This window comes from Schizosaccharomyces pombe (assembly GCF_000002945.2).
Source record: "Schizosaccharomyces pombe strain 972h- genome assembly, chromosome: II".
NCBI classification, from domain to species: domain Eukaryota; kingdom Fungi; phylum Ascomycota; class Schizosaccharomycetes; order Schizosaccharomycetales; family Schizosaccharomycetaceae; genus Schizosaccharomyces; species Schizosaccharomyces pombe.
Window position 1 is genome coordinate 3326586 of NC_003423.3, and position 12014 is coordinate 3338599.

Below are 12014 nucleotides of genomic sequence, written 5' to 3' on the forward strand. Positions count from 1 at the left end.
TGCAGTATGAATTCGTTAAGAAGCAGTCAAGAATTCAGTCACAGAAGACTGCTTTGTGACGTTGCTTTAATACTTATAAAACGGAACTTTGGTATACAGCTGGGCAAGACTCTGTTTACAAAATCTATAGTCATGTTTCCGATAAATAAAAACGCGTAATTCCTGATTTACGCGATGTTCAAATCCTAACTGAAGTCTCCACGCGTATCTTTAATTATGTAAATGGTACATATATTAGCACACTGTATGTGCAAATGAAGATAATAAACAGTATTTTGTTACTGAACAATCCTAAATCGTGCAAACCTCCAGCAGTCTTTTCTAAATGAGGAAAGAATAAGGGACTATGGTTTATAGCGGCGAATTATGATTTATTCTAGTACTTAATGTCCGCTTGGATGAAAGAATGAAAGCTGTATATTTGGACTATTTGTTGCGCATTCGTTACACATATGTTTTTAGTGAATCTACGTTACGTTCTGGTAGACGAGTTTAACGATTCATGCAGACCTGAAGGTTTCTTATCAAAGTGAACGGAGAACATATGGAGCTACGGAGCACTTCGTTGGATGTTTGGTGCCCAAGGCTTGGAACTGCCTGGCTGATGACTACACCGACATCAAAACTTTACTCGATTTGCTGTTTGGTGTAACGGCAGTAATAATATTTGCATGCACTTTTAAGTGTTTTACAATGACGGAAGATGGATTGACAAAGTTGAACCTGGAGGCCTTTTTAGGGGTTTCGGGGAATACCCAGGAACTTCTGGAATCATTGGGGATTTCAGCTATTCCTGACTTGTCAAATCTTGGCGCATCAAACAATAATAATTCTGGACTTACATTTGATCCAAATGACCCTTCTGCGGCTGCTTTTTATATCGCTCAACAGGTATGATACTATCTTAACCAAGTTGGTAGAACTAGTAAATGATCCGTTTGATGTATAGTTATAATAAATTTATTTTTATTTTTATTTATTTAATGAAACTTTTCTGACTATTATATGAAGGTTGCCGCTATTGAACACCCTCCTCCGAGGAAAATGACCTCCTCTGAAAAAACTCGATCCGAAAATCGAGAGCGCAAAAAACGTTGGAGAGAACAAAATGAGGAGAGAAACAAAGACAACGATTTACGTTGTAGAGTTAACAAAAAGGCTAAAAAACTTTTTGGTAGCGAACCTAGCATTGAGAAAACTAACTGGATTGAAGCTGAATTTACTCGTCGTCATACAAAACGGAAAGAAAAAGAGCGTGCTTGTTTGTCCCAAAATCAGTCGAGTAATGCTTCCCGCGCGAATTCTCAATCACTATTACCTGATTTGGACTTGCTAGCGACAAATTCATCAGCAAATGCTGTTTTACAAGGTTCCGCTATCAACAATGCACTTAATGCTCTTGCTAAAGACCCTAATTTAATTCATAGCTTATTGACTCAAATCGATTTTGATCCCTCTAAAAGTAAAGATGGTTTGAATTTAGGCTCGCTTACTGACGTTGTGCCTCCTCAACCTCCTCAACCTGAACACGAATTGGCCGCTTTGCAGGAACATAATGAAGCACATGATGCAGCTATGCGGCAGTACGAATTGGAGCGTCAACAGAATGCAATGCTTCCGGGACTGGCTTCCATAGACGGATTACAAGCTTTGCCTCACCTTGATTTTTCTGATTCTGCTGTTACAAACCAATCCCATTCACAATCACAGAACTCCCTGCATCCATTGATTTCACAGTCTGAAACACATTCGATTTTTTCAGCTTTGTCAGAAACACCTACCCCAGTCAGCGGAAATGGTAATGTTGCGGATGCTCCTCCGGATTTTTCACTTTCTCAAGTGATGCCTTTAGATTTAATAGCACCTTCTATGCAACCATCAGCTGTTTCATCTCCTATGTCAGAATCACATGTTCAGATTTCATCTGAAATGCCTCGGACTGGTATGTCTGCATTACCTATGCGTCCTCGTTCGCAAAATGTAGACAAGCATCGAAAGTTTCCTTATTACAATAAAAGAAATGCTGTCACCACACCCTCTTCTCCTTATGATGGCGCCCAATCGGGATCTCCTCAATTTCCACCCTTCGAACTTCCTCCTCACAATTATAGCCAAGCCCAATCTCCCAACTTGGCAACACCGTCTCCTTCATTTTCTTCTTTACCAGATGTTAGTCTACCTCCAATAGTGAAACCAAATTTAATGTCGGAACCCACTCCTACTAATTCTGATGAGAAATCACATGCTTTGGGGTTCCCTCCTCCTCCTGGTCAAAAAATTGAGTTTCAACGATCTTCAAGTAAAAATGGCACTGCTAAAAGTGATTAATATAGATATATATATATATTTATATTTATATTTCGTTCGTCTAAGCATTGGTGTATTTGTGATATTTTTGTTTCGATTAATGTTGAGGTGACTACTATAAAATGGTGGTTTGTCAAAAATCGTTACAGCCTTTGTCCTTTGTTTTGTATACTTGCTATTAAAGCAGGTAATACCGAAGGTTTCTTTTGTTTATTAAACTATATTGTTTCTTTAGCTTTTCATGTTTCACTAATCGTCTTATCAGATGTAATTTTCTGTTAAACATTTGTTCTTTCTTTTTTTCTGAAAAAGATTGAGAACGATTATGAGATTTTTTGAGGGTTTTAAGAAGCAAAAAGCTACTTTATTAAAAAAATTAGAGCATGTTCTGCATTTTGATTGATACATTTTTTATGCGATTGCGTGTTTGTCCTTAGTGGTATCAATAAGTGTTTTGAAAATTCCTATACGGTTCTTTTGAGTTTCGTTCGTATATTTGTCCTACAACTTCGACGGTATACTTTATCTTTCTTTTACGTTTTGTTGAATAGTAAATTACCGCATCAGCGATGCATATTTTTAGTTCTTCGGCCTTGTCATTTCGCTGAAATGTTCATTCATATATTAGTTAATTCTTTGTTTAATTTATTCATTGATTACTTATACAATTATTTGAGTATATATGCTCACTGCAGATGTAATATTTCGACCATTGGGAACAACACTTGTAATCTTAATCGTCAAACAGTATAGTCGGTAAAGGCACTTTTTCATACTATTTATTTATCAGTAAGGGTATCAAAAGTAATTATAATCCAATATTGCTTATCATCCAACTATTGGTATCTTTTAATACATTTCTCAGCAAACTTTTTTTTGCGCAGAACCAAGTGGAGGCAACAATTATAAATTTTCGCGTCTATAATATGTCTTTTGAATTATCAGCTCCAGTACCTTTAAGTGATAATTCAGAAGCAATTCTAGAAAAAGAAATTGGCGAAACCGTTAAAATTGAAGGAGATTTGGTTGAAGTGTATGAAATAAATCGAACTGTTGATTTTATTAAATCTGGAAATTATAACTCGGTATGTTTTTTTTTTTTTTTGGAAAAATTTATACAATTGACATAGCGATTTGACTATTAACTATTTTTACAGGTTGCTCTTCAATTTCCTGATGAACACCTAGCCGATTCTGGAAAAGTGGCTTCTATCCTCACGAATTTAGTTGAAGCAAACGTTCAGATTTTAGCAGACACAAATTATGGTAGCTGTTGTGTTGATGAGGTAGCTGCTGAGCATATGTCTGCAGATGCTATCGTTCATTATGGAAGAGCGTGTTTATCGCCGTAAGTTAATCTTTGCAATTTTGTGTTGCTAACAGATAATATTATTAGGACCTCTCGACTTCCTGTCCTTTATGTTTTTGGAAGATTACCTATTAATCTTCATAAATTGGAAAAATGCTTAACGATACCTTTGGATCAAAATATTTTACTTGTTAGTGACACTCGTTGGTATTATGCGCAAGACTCAATCCTTAAGTCCTTGAAAACTCTTGGCTACCAAAATGTATATGAATCACACCTTAAAGAGAGAATTGAGCCGAACTTAGAAGAGGCATCTACTTCCTATACTATTCCTGGCAGAACTTATTCGTTACCGAAGTCGCTGTCTTTGCAAGATATGACTTTGCTTTATATTGGACCAGATTCTCCAACTTTGTCTTCAATTCTTATGTCTCATTATTCTTTGGTTAATCAGTTTTTGTCCTTTGATCCATTGTCGAATAAAATAGTTGAAGAATCATCTTTCACGGGTGCTAAGCTTCGACGAAGGTATGCCTTGGTTCAAAGATGTCGAGATGCAGGAGTCATTGGAATTGTTATAGGTACTTTAGGAGTACATCGATATTTACATGTTTTGAATCAACTTAGAAAAATGATTTTAAATGCTGGAAAGAAGCCTTATATGCTTGCAGTTGGCAAATTGAATCCTGCGAAACTCGCAAATTTTCAAGAAATTGAATGCTTCGTATTGATAGCATGTGGAGAAAACAGTTTAATAGACAGCAAGGTATGTAATTATGTTGGCTGTTTTTTACTGACAATTGATTTTTTAGGAATTTTACCGGCCTATTGTAACGCCATTTGAGTTAGTAAAAGCATTGTCGTCGGATATGTCTTGGAACAACGATTTTATTTTGTCGTTTGATGAAGTACTAAAGTTATCTGAAGGCAAACAATCAAAAGAACCAAGTGAAGTCTTGACTGAAGAAAGTGCAGAGCCACACTTTAGTCTGATTACTGGAAAGTTTGTGAATTCAACCCCGATGCGACATTTAGACGTTACTCTTGAGACTGCCGATGCAAAGAATAATGACTCGTCCTCAGCCTCTATAGAAAAGCGTGGCATGAGAAGTCTTGCAGTGAACGGGGTTTACTCTCCAGCAGCGGCGTTTCTTCAGTCAAAATCTTGGTCGGGACTTGACAGTGTAGATGAAGGAGAAGGTCCTAGTAAATTATACGAAGGACAGAGTGGCATCGCCAAAGGATATGTTGGTGAAGGCAGCAAAGAAAAGATTCAACGTGATTTTGGTAAATAAATCGGGTATTGAGTTGATCATTCTTCCTATGCTTGTGTTTTAGAGTTTGACAAAAAAAAGTTTACTGGTTAAAGGAGATAAACAGGGTTCATAAGTTATATAAAAAAAATTTCCTACAGCATTTGAAAATCAATTAGCTTTATGACTATAGTATTTTATATTACAGCAAGATCAATATTACGTTTCAAGCATTAAAAACGAACTTGAATATTTTCAAACTTTCAAAATTTATACACCTTGATAACCCAAAAATTTGTTAGAACTTAGACCTTGCAACCTCAATACACTTTTTTAATAAAAGGGGTTGAATGTGAGTGCCTCCAAGCTTTATTATCTTAACAATATTTTTGGAGCTATTAAGCATAATTGTCAAAAATTCAGTTGAAAGGTCCTCCTCCTCGTCTGTAGGGTCGGCTAACAACTTGTCGTCAAATACTGACCATGAGAAAGAACGAACTTCAGTACTTAATTGAACTGGTCTTGTAAGGGTAGAAGCACAGATAACCCTCTCTAAATCTTCATCCCAAACAGCAGTTGGTAATTTAACAGTTTTTAAAGCGGCAAACAAAGCTGCCCATGCATAATCGAAGGCACTTCCATCATAATTTAAACAAATAATATCAGCATACAATACCCAGGCTGCTTTTTTTTCAAAAATGCATAGGGACTGTAAATTAATCAAGTTAGATCTGTATAAGTTGTTAGTAAAAGTAACTAAATATTCTAAATGATAGTTTAACAATAAATGAAACGTATGGTAGAAAATTAGAAAAATTCCAATAATTTGATACATACTGTTGCAAAGTCTGATGCAATTCCTGCGAGACAACTTGCGCCAAGTCAGAAGGAGGGCCAGGTTTAAATTTGCTACTGCAAAGAGGTGATAATTCAAGATTGGGAACAATCCAACCTTCATTGGGAGAGTTTTCAAAAGGTTCAGCAATTTCTGCTTTTATTCCACACACAAAGACATTTTCGCCAGCTCGAATGATAGCACTACCATTAGCAGTAGATATGCAATTATCATTAATTACAATTTCTCTGAATTCTGATACAGACCGCCCATCTGATCGAACATCCTGATTAAGAAGATGTGATAAATACTGCTCAGGCGTGATTTTCTTAAAAATTCTATCCAGTAAAATGTTAGTACTGTAACAAAGAAAAACAAAGTGAAAAGGAAACAGAGCACTAAAAAAGATAGAATAAGAAATCAAAGAGCAACTTACGAAGGTGTAAATGAAAGCTGTTTTACCCCCGAAACAGTTTTCATGATGTGAAAAGAATGTAGTGTTTCAATAACGAAGCTAAATGATATAGTAACGTAGAAAGACCAAATAACTGAAGAACGATACTGAAAAATATATAAAATGAATATGAATCACAAGAATTCGATATATGTGCTGAATTTTGTCTACAGGTTGAAATTATGAAATGGAGTAGAGGGATGAAATAGGTGTACGAAGTAAAGTATGAAAAACTTATATGGTAAATAAAAGGTTTGTGAGGTCCTTAAAATGTTTAAATTCCTTGGTTTTTTTTTAATTTATTGAAGGTATATTCGGTGCAAATTTCAATTAAGGATTGATAATTCATTTGAATTTTAGCTACAAAATCCCAATTCGTTTAAACGATTTTGAAAAAAGAGATCACATAATTAACATTTAAAAATGCTAATTCGAAAAAAATTTATTTAAGGCCTTTTCTACTGATTTTTTTTTTTTTAAAAAAAGGTAAAATAACAAAATTTACAATGATCCATGGTTAAAGAAAATAAGGCATAATTAAACAATTAAAAGTCAGCAGAATACATACGGAATTTGGTAAGTAGCATAATATATAGCTCTTAAATTAAAGTAAGTTATTTGGGTGCATGTTTATATTTCAAAATTTGCACACTCTTAGTTTATCGGTTGTTAGACGAAGCAAAAGTCTTATATTAATAAAAAAAAGGAAAAGTTTTTTTCTATTAGATTATAGTTAAAGGAAATTAAAAAAAAAAGTCAGTAAACACACTTAATATCGCGCCAGGTACAATGACCTTTCCTTAACCTCTAGCCTACGAACACAACAGCCGGATGCTAAACCTTCTGAGGAAATGATGCTATGAATGATTCTGAGGAAGAATTAGAGCAGCAAGGAAGTCAAGAGGATATTTCCTCTTCTCAGGATACTTCGGATGAAAAAGAAATGCGAAAGCAAGATGCTCTATACGCACAGCTAATAGAGTATCGAGAAATTGTTTCCGAACTGAGAAGATCTGAGATGAAAAATTTGTGTATTCAACTTTATTGCAGTTATAAAGCTGGTATAACTCGTCGAAATGAATTGCAAAGCGATTTGGACGGTTATGAACGAAGGATTCCACCACGTCTACGTGCAGTATGGCCTACAATTCATTCCATCCCCGATGAATCATTTTTTGATGGAACCTCGGCTTCGAGGTTTCGCCAAGAGGCTGCATATTTGGCTGTGCGTTTAGCATCAAAAAAATTACACAAGTTGGGTAGAATGGCTTCTTCTGAGGAACTGCCTAATCCGGATGGCCTCCGATACTTGGTTGAAAGGTTACAGATAAAATTGGAACGCCTTTTTGATTCGGTTGATACTTTTCGACAAGAACAGGGAAGCAAAAGCATGCAATCACGTGTAAAGCCTATGGATTGGAAGATTCTTTACGGACTTGCTCGAGTCACAAACGGTTCGTTTTCCTCGTCGCAAAAAGCAGACGTTCTTGCATTGGGCAATGGTACAAGAGCTTGTCAATCATTATTCAAAGAGATGTCGTTACAACCTAGTATTGATATTGAAAAAGTTTCACACTCTAACCCAGAAATCTCGATAGAATTTGAGGATTAAGAAATTGGTGGGAAATTTAATAAGTATGAGTATTTTGAAAAAAAACACGCATCTGTGAACAGGTCAATCTGCGTAAGTCTCAACAATTAATGTTCCAGTAAACATCTTTTGGCTGATGTATATGTTTAATTATTTGTGTAACTCCCGCCGTATTTGCACATATAGTTTTTCTGCATCCGAATTTCTTTTCTTTTTTTTTAAGTTATTTTGTTTTTGCGTTGATCTAGGAAAAAGGTTCTACGCAACAAGAATATTGTTTCAACTTTATCATGCTTACAAGTTCATCCTACACTTTAAACTGGAAGTGGCAAGTATTTGCTGAGGTTAAATCTTTACTGTTATGATACTGTTTTCCAATATATCTAAGTTACACAGTTTTACTAAATTGTATAAGCTATTTAACAGTCTATGCAAAGCTGATGGTGTGTTCGTTTAAAATAAGGGCGGCACGTGGTACTGTAACTTGAAGTCCGATGTAGAAAAAATGTGGAGATTAAGTGATAACAAATACTACGGAAATAGTAAAAAAGTCATAGAGAAGCGAAGAACGAACAGTTGCCGGATGGCAACCCAGTTACAATAGACTATCGATTACAAAAGTTAGCGAAATATTGGGAGCGGCTCCTTGGTAAACGCTGTGAAAGGAACCTATCCAAAGCAAACCACAATTGGCAGGAAATTTTTTTTGAAGTAAACAACGTTTGGTTAAAACTTTGAAAATAGGCCAATTTCAAAAAAACAACGAGTTGTCTTTATGTCGTTTGTAGATGGAGTCAACAGTTGGTTTTCGGCCGCTTCTTATTGGGATGGGCTCGGTCCAACAAATGTTGTTCAGCCAGAGGACGATTTGGCTTTTGTAAGTCAATTTGAAGAAGTTGAATCGGCTTATGACAATCTCGTAAAAAATGGTATGATTGCACCTCGTCGAAAAAATAGTTTTGCCTCCTCAGTGAACAACCCCTTTTCGACGAGTGCATTGAGCGAAGCCTTAAATGGCAGTGTTTCAATGAGTCATGTTCCCAGCTCTGGTTTGTTAAAAAGCACACTTTCGAGCACCCCTACTGCAGGCTCTAATCTGCTGGGTACGTCTCCTGCTGAACCGGCAAGTGGTTTGGTCGGTTCTAGTGGTTTTGGTTCCAGCATGCTCGGAAGCTCGTTACCAGGTAATGCTACTTCCAATTTCGGTTCACAAGCTAGTACCTCATTACTACATCCCAGGAGATCCACAACGTCTTTGCTCTCTAGTAGTGCTCATCATTCACGTTCTTCGTATTATGATCTTGCTACTCCGACACGCTCCTCCTTTTCTTACAATACTGTCGGTGCTGCTAGTTTACCATCTGGTGGGCTTTCTAATCTCTCCTCTTCATTGCGTTCTTCTTCAAAATCGGCTGGGTTTTCGTTGTTTGAATCTGCTTCAAATAGCTTTACGCCCTCTTCTTTCATAGAGTCCGCTAACATGGAATCTTTATCGATTCCTTCTCGTCGTCGACCTTCATCGATAGCTCCGATCGGTACGCGTCCTTCTCGTAAAGAGATCGCATTCAGTAATAGTTCTACTCCTACTGACCAAACGCTGAGGCCTCCAAATCCACCGGCTGCCAATGGAAATGCCACACCAGTTACAGCAGTGAACAATGTTTCTGCTGTTGCTGATTCTCCGCAGTCCACTGGCTCTTCTGTTTCTTCTTCACTACCAACACTAAGTTTGGACTTCAAGCAAGAATACAGCGGGAACAATCATGATATGTCTGGATTGTCTTCCTCTCTATCTAAATCTCATAACTCAACTTCTGCTTTAAGTTCTCAGATTTGGTCTTCTCCCTGTGCCAGTACTCTTGGAGGTGTCAACGTGTGGTAATTGCTACATTTTCTTGATGCGGAACTTTCTTGGACACGGAATAGTATTTTATTTATAGGTTGAGCTTTGAAGGTTGTGATCTATTACTTTATAATTTTAATTCTTTTGCATTTGTGGGCATTCTGTTGTTTTAAAGCGCTCATTGGAAACTTATTCGAATAAGATAAGGAAATCTAATATTGGTGCTGATGATTTCTATCCTAATATTGTGAGCATAAGATATTTCTTTATTTTCTAAAAATGGAAAACAGAAAAATTGTAACTTTTTTGTTAAATAAGTTGCCGGCAATTTTTTAATTCGCTTTCACTTTTATGTTTTTTAAAAGTGTTTCACGAATTGTCGACGTTGCTTAAAGGTATGGTTTTTTTTCCTAAGAACTTTTGAGTGTGGGAAGGGTTTTTGCTTGGTTGAATAGTTTGTTTTGTGAGAAGGTTCTGGATTGAAGAAAATGTCAAGTTACTTGACTATTACTTTCGGCACATAGGTTTATGGTGATAAATCTTTGCATTTTCTTGACAAAAGAGAGGACAGTGGTTAAAAATGGGAGAGTTAGATATTTCTATTGGTATTTAGTTTGAACTATCAAAGTTAGGGGATTCTTATCGTACATGGGTATACTACTCTTGAGTGCATCGCATGCTTCTTGTCACAGCAAACGGCATGGTCAATCGCATTTGAGTCTAGGTTGTTGGTTTTTATGATATTACGTCTGTGCAGAAGTTTTGTCTTTCACAGGCCATCGTGCTCTTTATCTGGATTTATTTCAGGGGGGTGAATCAACAGCATAAAGATGTAAATATTTTTTTAAAATTTTAAGTAGCCAAATTTCAAAATCAATTTTATTTTACTTGATAAACTAGATTTGGTTAGAAATTATTTTTTTTATTAATAATTTATAGTATTTAATTCACATATATAAAGCAAACCTGGACTTCATTGTACTCTTTCATGTTAATTAGTGATGATTTAAGTTAATGAATAGTAACATTTATTGGCCGTTATTTCGCTCGCATAAAGTTGGTACAAATTACTACCGATTCGGAAGCGTTGTTCGCTATATGTGAGAAATTTAAAAGGTGAACATTATATAAAGAAAATTAGAATACAAATAATAGATATGGTGAAGATTCTTAAAAAAAAAAAATTAAGAGTAGTCAGTAATCGTGAATGTAGTAATGCTAGTTAATTGACATTCTAGGAGGTAAAAAAAAAAGTATCCGTCTCCCATACATCCGTAACTAAATTACACGAGATAGCAAATCTATAGACAATTTGGAAATTGATTAGGTTCGCCTCTATTGCTTAACCGCGATAGGCACTTAACCTTGTTCAATTAATATTTTTAGAATATGTCTGATAGTAAACTCGAGAGAGACAACATTATTCGAACATTGTAAAAAACTTCCAAATTTATACTAATAAACCTTACTTAGTTAAATATCAAGCCAGAAAACCCATGACTCTTGAAATTCTTTAGTTGGTTTTAGCTAAATTAATGAAACACAAATTTAATTAAAAAACATAAATAAATCAATTTTATACTCGATTACTTCTACTTCAAGTATCAGGTTACACACATCGAACGCAATGGCAATCATTTCAAAACAGCTTTGTAGATTTTAAAAGATTAAGTAGAAAGTCTTGCGACTTCTAATCATATAAATCCATACCTCTTAATTATGCAATTTCCAATGGTAATATATATTCTAATATGCAGTTAGCTTCCTACTCCTAAAAGCGCTTTGGACCCTTATGTATTTCTTTAACCGATGTTAATAATACATTGGCAATATTTAATAGCAGATGATCAAAAAGGATTCTGCATTTATAAGTTAATCCATGATACATACAGACAACAGTCTTTTCTAAAACGGAATAATGGGGCGCAACCATTACTTCACTGCTTCTAGCTTATTTCTCAAAACACAACCCAATCTCTGTCCAATCTAATTATGTTAATAAATTTCGTAATTAGTAAAAAACCAATTGACAGGATGCTTCCAATTATTTAGACAGATAATAATTTTTTGAAACAATAAATTTAATTAATAACGAAACACACTCACTGCCTCTGTTTACCTAGCTTGTTAGCGGCTTTTTAAAACAATATACTGTGGTAAAGATTTTAATGACCTATATATAATCTTATTAGATATTCTTATCACAAAAAGTAACTATTATCCTTCTAGTAATATAATGAAACAACTACAATCAAACAAAAAACAGCCAGCTGGATATATTTTTTTAATGAAAATATAAAGAATGATTTTTTTTAATCTATAATTATTTAAATTTTGTGAGCATTATCTTTCGTACTACAAGACCAATTTGTTAGTAACAAAAAAAATCTGGGATACAATAGCTTACATAGCGCGAAAAGAA

General features: G+C 35.2%; 5 protein-coding genes and 7 long non-coding RNA genes across 12 annotated transcripts; 6 read left to right on the forward strand and 6 right to left on the reverse strand.

Annotated features, from left to right (window-relative positions):
- Nucleotides 1-9: 9 nt before the first annotated feature.
- SPOM_SPNCRNA.6078 lies at nucleotides 10-642 on the reverse strand. The gene has a single exon (NR_195428.1). It is a non-coding gene; the product is annotated as a non-coding RNA (long non-coding RNA).
- Nucleotides 106-3007, forward strand: spp41 (transcriptional regulatory protein Spp41). Its single transcript, NM_001355810.2, has 3 exons — nucleotides 106-461; nucleotides 509-891; nucleotides 1012-3007. Exons 1-3 carry the CDS (start codon nucleotides 407-409, stop codon nucleotides 2326-2328), a joined length of 1755 nt encoding a protein of 584 aa, NP_001342747.1. The 5' UTR covers nucleotides 106-406; the 3' UTR covers nucleotides 2329-3007.
- SPOM_SPNCRNA.1592 lies at nucleotides 2912-4324 on the reverse strand. The gene has a single exon (NR_150485.1). It is a non-coding gene; the product is annotated as a non-coding RNA (long non-coding RNA).
- On the forward strand, nucleotides 3188-5142 carry dph2 (diphthamide biosynthesis protein). The gene is made up of 4 exons (NM_001022305.3): nucleotides 3188-3392; nucleotides 3465-3655; nucleotides 3704-4382; nucleotides 4429-5142. The coding sequence occupies exons 1-4, from the start codon at nucleotides 3234-3236 to the stop codon at nucleotides 4909-4911; spliced, it is 1512 nt and encodes a 503-aa protein (NP_596384.1). The 5' UTR covers nucleotides 3188-3233; the 3' UTR covers nucleotides 4912-5142.
- On the reverse strand, nucleotides 5097-6360 carry rrp43 (exosome subunit Rrp43). The gene is made up of 3 exons (NM_001022306.3): nucleotides 6141-6360; nucleotides 5707-6042; nucleotides 5097-5600 (listed from the first exon to the last, which is right to left on the reverse strand). Exons 1-3 carry the CDS (start codon nucleotides 6182-6184, stop codon nucleotides 5168-5170), a joined length of 813 nt encoding a protein of 270 aa, NP_596385.1. The 5' UTR covers nucleotides 6185-6360; the 3' UTR covers nucleotides 5097-5167.
- Nucleotides 5847-6398, forward strand: SPOM_SPNCRNA.6079. The gene has a single exon (NR_195429.1). It is a non-coding gene; the product is annotated as a non-coding RNA (long non-coding RNA).
- Nucleotides 6399-6820: 422 nt separating this feature from the next.
- SPOM_SPNCRNA.1593 lies at nucleotides 6821-8308 on the reverse strand. The gene has a single exon (NR_150486.1). It is a non-coding gene; the product is annotated as a non-coding RNA (long non-coding RNA).
- Nucleotides 6961-8500, forward strand: acr1 (RNA polymerase I upstream activation factor complex subunit Acr1). Its single transcript, NM_001022307.3, has one exon. It carries the CDS (start codon nucleotides 7018-7020, stop codon nucleotides 7768-7770), a length of 753 nt encoding a protein of 250 aa, NP_596386.1. The 5' UTR covers nucleotides 6961-7017; the 3' UTR covers nucleotides 7771-8500.
- On the forward strand, nucleotides 8425-10564 carry rhs1. The gene has a single exon (NM_001022308.3). The coding sequence runs from the start codon at nucleotides 8525-8527 to the stop codon at nucleotides 9629-9631; it is 1107 nt and encodes a 368-aa protein (NP_596387.1). The 5' UTR covers nucleotides 8425-8524; the 3' UTR covers nucleotides 9632-10564.
- Nucleotides 8505-9731, reverse strand: SPOM_SPNCRNA.6080. The gene has a single exon (NR_195430.1). It is a non-coding gene; the product is annotated as a non-coding RNA (long non-coding RNA).
- Nucleotides 9933-10440, reverse strand: SPOM_SPNCRNA.6081. The gene has a single exon (NR_195431.1). It is a non-coding gene; the product is annotated as a non-coding RNA (long non-coding RNA).
- SPOM_SPNCRNA.112 lies at nucleotides 10092-10552 on the forward strand. The gene has a single exon (NR_149970.1). It is a non-coding gene; the product is annotated as a non-coding RNA (long non-coding RNA).
- Nucleotides 10565-12014: the final 1450 nt, after the last annotated feature.